This window comes from Brachionichthys hirsutus, chromosome 11 (genome assembly GCF_040956055.1).
Source record: "Brachionichthys hirsutus isolate HB-005 chromosome 11, CSIRO-AGI_Bhir_v1, whole genome shotgun sequence".
Classification (NCBI taxonomy): Eukaryota; Metazoa; Chordata; class Actinopteri; order Lophiiformes; family Brachionichthyidae; genus Brachionichthys; species Brachionichthys hirsutus.
This window is the reverse complement of record NC_090907.1, coordinates 13,593,140-13,598,939: the sequence shown is the minus strand read 5'-3', so window position 1 is coordinate 13,598,939 and position 5,800 is coordinate 13,593,140. Positions and strand designations below refer to the sequence as shown.

General features: G+C 46.0%; 1 protein-coding gene across 1 annotated transcript in view; it reads left to right on the top strand.

Annotated features, from left to right (window-relative positions):
* The window catches only part of pld3 (phospholipase D family member 3), a 6,767-nt gene extending 2,852 nt beyond the window's left edge, over positions 1 to 3,915 (top strand). The window contains exons 6-11 of the mRNA XM_068745198.1: positions 1 to 121; positions 470 to 667; positions 779 to 918; positions 1,076 to 1,241; positions 1,346 to 1,445; positions 2,245 to 3,915. The exon at positions 1 to 121 is cut by the window's left edge and continues 7 nt beyond it. Coding sequence (XP_068601299.1) covers positions 1 to 121; positions 470 to 667; positions 779 to 918; positions 1,076 to 1,241; positions 1,346 to 1,445; positions 2,245 to 2,432 — 913 coding nt within the window. The 3' untranslated portion in view covers positions 2,433 to 3,915. The remainder of the gene's footprint in view (positions 122 to 469; positions 668 to 778; positions 919 to 1,075; positions 1,242 to 1,345; positions 1,446 to 2,244) is intronic.
* Positions 3,916 to 5,800: the final 1,885 nt, after the last annotated feature.

The following is a 5,800-nucleotide window of genomic DNA, read 5'->3' as shown; positions in this document are numbered from 1 at the left end:
CATCAGGACGGTGGATGTGAGGTCGCTCACGTCAGGCGTCCTCCACACAAAGTTCTGGGTTGTGGACAAGAAGCACATTTATATCGGCAGCGCCAACATGGACTGGAGGTCCCTCACGCAGGTTGTCGGTCCGAATCCACCGCCGAGATGTTTCTGCTGCTCTGCAGCGCCGTCGTTCAGCGGCCTCATCACGAGAGAGGAATGACAAACGATGTGTCACGACGAGCGTCCCGTCCTTTCCCTCAAAGCCTTTTCTGCAAACTGAAGTTTTTACAAATTCTAAAAGATCATGGATTAGTTTTTAGTGTTTTCACGGTATAATTTATTAAAGTTTTATCGTTAGCGATCTATCACTGATGTACTTTAGACTAAAGCGTGTAAATCTTCACAGAAGTAGAATATTGACTTCCTGGTTATGGAACGGAACGATGATTGATCATTGGTTGTTGCGTTGCTTGCCTTCCTGCAGGTGAAGGAGCTCGGCGCCGCCGTCTACAACTGCAGCTGCTTGGCTGCAGACCTGAGTAAAATCTTTGAAGCCTATTGGTTCCTCGGGGAGAGTCAGTCCATCCCATCGCCTTGGCCCACCAGCTTCTCCACCCCCTTCAACAAGGACACGCCCCTACAGCTGCCACTCAACAGCACGCCGTCTCACGTCTATCTGTCGGTGAGACGTGTGTATTTATTGGCGAGCTGTCAGACGCCAGCGACGTCATCTGTCTCGTTTCCAGTGTTCATTCCGCTGCTTGAATTTCTCCGGCTCTGCTCCCCCTTCCAGAGCTCCCCTCCTTCATTCTGTGCAGCCGGCAGGACGTCAGACATTCGTTCTATCCTCAGTGTCATGGAGGACGCCCGGAGCTTCATCTACGTTGCTGTCATGAACTATCTGCCCACCACAGAGTTCACGCATCCTAGAAGGTACAGTCGTTCAGACCGACAGCTGGTCTGGGTCTCATCTGGGTCTGGGTCTCATCTGGGTCTGGGTCTCATCTGGGTCTGGGTCTCATCTGGTCTGGTTCTCATCTGGGTCTGGGTCTCATCTGCATGGGTGACGCGTGCCTCAAATACTCTGCAGGTATTGGGCAGACATCGACAACCAGCTGAGGCGCGTGGCGTTCGAGAGGCGGGTCAAAGTGCGCCTGCTGATCAGCTGCTGGGCCAACACCCAACCGGCCATGCTCCCCTTCCTGAAGTCTCTGGCGTCGCTTCACGACCCCAAGAGCAAACTGGACATCCGAGTGGTAGGCAGCTCGTCTCTGCTTCTGTGTCTCACGAGGACCCGGTCCTGGTCACAAGCCAGCGAGCATCAGGGCCGACCTGCTGACCCGTCTCCTCCCTGATTCAGAGGCTGTTTGTGGTACCGGCCAGCCCCAGACAGAAGCAGATTCCCTTTGCCAGAGTCAACCACAACAAGTACATGGTTACTGACAAGGTGGCCTACATAGGTAAGGCTGCTCCGTATGGAAGTACAGCGTTCCCTCTACGTCGTGGTTCTGCTTTCACTCCCTCAGCACATCACAATTGAGGGGAGGTTATCCCATCTTGCCAGATTTTTGCTATACAGTCGTCTCGATATAATGCGGTTTATCTTCCGCGACTTCGCTGCTTTGCGGAGTCGCCGGTCGGAGGAACTGTGAAATACGCGCGAGTCGCTATTAATCATTTCTCATGTGTTCAACCTCGTAGGTTGATCATTAAAATTAAATTCGTTATTTCTAAAAGCTATCATGTTTATTTGTTAAGCGTTTGTTTTATAGCGCTCTTATTCTCTGTGTAAAAAGAGGCTTTTATTTTGTAGGAGCATAAACGTCACGTCCCTTTTGGGTTTTGTTTCTTCCTGTTGATACATGTAGCCGCTGCCGTTCCGCTGTGCTAAGCTATCCAATAAAGCAGCATGAGAGGCTAAAGACAGCACGAGTAGAATATTTGTTCTTCTGCACTCCAAGCGGCTCTTTCCTCGACCTGCACGCCTTAACATTATTAACAGGAAAACGTTTACTGTACGTACTATATATTTATATTTCTCAAACAAATGTTTAGTTCTGAAAAGGTTTTGATCTTTGGTTTCATTCTATAATACTGAAACAATCTATTTAGATTAATGCCTGACTGTTAAACGTGTATAAAGTGTGTGGTGAGGGGTTTTACAGCCTTAAAACATTTATGTACATGTATAATAGTTTAAAAAAATAGAAAACTTTACAAATGAACAAAAATGCGTTGCTTGGTTTTTCCTTTCTGCAGGTACGTCCAACTGGTCGGGCGACTACTTCATGAACACAGCTGGCTCAGCATTGGTTGTCAATCAAACTGCATCACAGTCTCTGGAGCCAACCGTCCAATCACAGCTGAGGGCTGTGTTTGAAAGGGACTGGAACTCCAACTACAGCAGCCCCGTCACACAGCAGTCAGACCTCAAAGTGCTGTGCTAGTTTAAACAAGCAGGGCGTCAGCCTGCAGCGGGGTACCACAGGGGGGCGCCCTAGTTCACACCACATCCACAACCGAGGGTGTCGCTTTGTTGTGTTTTCTGTTTACATCAAAGGTGGGGGGCTCAAACTACAAGTCAAGGTGATAATTAAATATGAAATCAAACGAGATGAGCAGTGGAAGCCAGAGTTCAGCGGCCAGTGTCCAAGCCAAGGTCAGCTCGAATGACCTCTGCCGAGGTCAGCGGCGTCAGGTTTCAGTGGAACGTGGGTCGGCTGGACTTTTAGGTTTACGTCGACTTTTCCTACGTAATGAAAGTATCCAGGTAGAGGTCGTGCAGGTCAATAGGAGCATCCATGTGTCTTCTTGGCAGAGATGTGCGACCTCTGAGTGTCCTCCAGACAATCATGTCATTTCTCTTAGCATGGCCGATACTCGTGGTTTCATGTTTTCCACTAGCTTTCCACAGCGCGGTGGACTTAGCAGTAGCATCGGTGAGACCCTCATCCGGCGCTCCTCATCCGGCACTCCTCGTCCGGCGCTCCTCGTCCGGCGCTCCTCGTCCGGCGCTCCTCGTCCGGCGCTCCTCGTCCGGCGCTCCTCGTCCGGCGCTCCTCGTCCGGCGCTCCTCGTCCGGCGCTCCTCGTCCGGCGCTCCTCGTCCGGCGCTCCTCGTCCGGCGCTCCTCGTCCGGCGCTCCTCGTCCGGCGCTCCTCGTCCGGCGCTCCTCGTCCGGCGCTCCTCATCCGGCGCTCCTCATCCGGCGTTTAACGTTTCTGCCTGTCGAGCGTTATTACCGTCTCGTATCGTTTCCAGTCGCTCAGTGGCTTTTCTTCTGCCTTTGAACAATAACAATAGCACAATGAGGCGCACCAGCGCCGTCTAGTGGTGAAATATCTGGTGCATTTATATGCAAGAAAATAATATATTTCCAGCATAGCTTATTTAAACTTGTGCTATTAAGTAGCTTATAACACTTAACTTATTAATCGTTATCTGGCTTTTTATTTTAGAATTGTCCACCTTTATGAATTTTAAATATTTATCCAATGTGTAATAACCTTTTTAATAACCTTACCATTTTATAAACGAATGTTTGCAAAGTGACTTATTGATCATGTTCTAGTTTTTAATGTCAATCGCTGTGTGCCTTTAATGTCACTCCAGCCTACGTGGGAGAGTTTGTTTGTTTCTCAGCTCGAGCGTGTTCTCATATGATCATTTTAGTTTGCTGGGATCTGGAACCATCACCGATCAAACTGTTAACTTCGCTCTATTGACAGACCAGAGTCAATGTTGGGGGGAATATTTGCAGCAGCAGTTTATGAGGATGAATTAATTTAGTTTCTTCTGTGTGGAGTGAGAGAAACTACCTCGTGGAGGCAGTTGCTATGACGACTGTCTGAAGAGGCATGTTTTCTAACAGCAGTAGGATATTCTGTCTGCATGTCATCACCTGCTTCCTCATTATGAAGAAATGACTTAATAAATGTCTTTGATTCAAAGATGATCCCGTCTGTAATATTTTAGCAAAGTTTAGCATCATTGCACATCATATTACAATTTATCATCTTAAAGTGCAATAATTAACACTTGGGTCAAATAATAATAATAAACGGTTTGGCTGTCTGATTTACAAATCAACCTCAAAATACCTTCCCTTTGCCTGGATGCTTTTTGGTATTACAATATCACTGTCACATCCTTCATTCGCACTGCTGCGTTGTGCTGGTGAAAAAGGTATTGTAGCAGTTATCGCAGTTCTCAGATCAAGACACCATGAATTTGGGCCTGCACCAACCAGTAAACACTGTTTGCAGTAAACCGTGTTAGAAAAGCAAAGTTTTCTATACCTGGTTATTCTTGCACACACAGGTTCTGCTGATTTATTCCATTTTATTTCTTTTTTTCCTAGTTTGGGGCGTCATGTTGCAGTAACACGCTTCTAACACATGCAAGCAGTATTGATGCAGGCATCATCTCACTGTCATGCAGCACTGAGTCTCCTCACCTAAAGTAGCTGAGTAATGCTAACATGAATGCATCACACCAGAAAAGAGAGAGCGGCTCTGTACTGTCACCTGTGCGTGACTAAATCCTGTAATTCATGTTTTGATAGGTACATGCCATGTTGTGATATTGATAAATGTAAACAAGCACATACAGAATGGATGATCCAATACATCCCATCAACAGCTGAAACACTCTGACCCTCTCTGACGCTTATTTAAAGTTTACAGCACTTTCTAGCACGAGGAGACCACAAAACTAAAGTCTAGTCCAGGGGTGTCAAACTCAAATACACAGGGGGCCAGAATTTAAAATGAATCAAAGCCACATGAATCAAAGCCACGGGCCAACGTTGAATAAATGAACCTTTAAATGGACCCAAACAGGTTTTGCTTTAACACTGAGTCTGGAACAAGCAACACTTTCGTAATTTAATCATGAAGACATGCAAAATTAAATTCCAAATTTAAAAATGGCAGTTTAAATAGAAATTGTATGTTTTTTTTATTTGCAGCCTTCTGAGGTAAATTTGAAAATAAACTTTTCCACAGGCTAATAAATGTGAAAATAAAATAATAATGAATGAAGCAACCATTCAAGCCTTGGAGTAGCAAGAAAAGGTGCATAAAGAAAGCGTTAATTACTGCTCAGTCTGCAACACACTGATCTAACCTGAGGCCAGATACCTGCATCCTGGGCGGAGTTTCACATTTGTGCCGGGGGGGGGGGGGGCAAAACATTTTATTTAACTGACTTGAGTTCAGTAACGTCACGGCACGCATCGTAATGTCCCATGACTGCTGAAATATGAATTTATCACGAAAACAAACCAAACAGAATTTAGATTTGTTTATTGCTGTAATTCCATGTGTTATATTATACCAAATATGCGTTAATATACACAGTGGCGTTGCTCGGGTCTCTTGGAACTCCAAGCAAGAAATCCCTGGGGCCCCCACCGCACCACGCCGCAAAAATATTTTTTTTGCAAATTAAATGCACAATAATAGGCCACATCAAAAGAAAAATAAAGTTGCCACAATATATATAAAACAACAGTGTAAATAAATAACGTCAAATAAAATAAATGGCATTATGGGATTTGTAGTATTAGCGGTGAATGTGCTGTTCTGTACCGGCGGGCCAGCTCTAATATTCATTTTATATTGCCTCGCGGGCCAAATATAATTACACTGCGGGCCAGAGTTTGACACCCCTGGTCTCGTCAGTCCACAAGTGTAGCTAAACCCGGACACCCACACAAACACACAAACACACACACGCACACACGTATCCCCAACATGTCACCTCTCTTTTTAGTGTCATCTGGGGTTGTGGAATTCAAGAGAGCCCAACCCAGG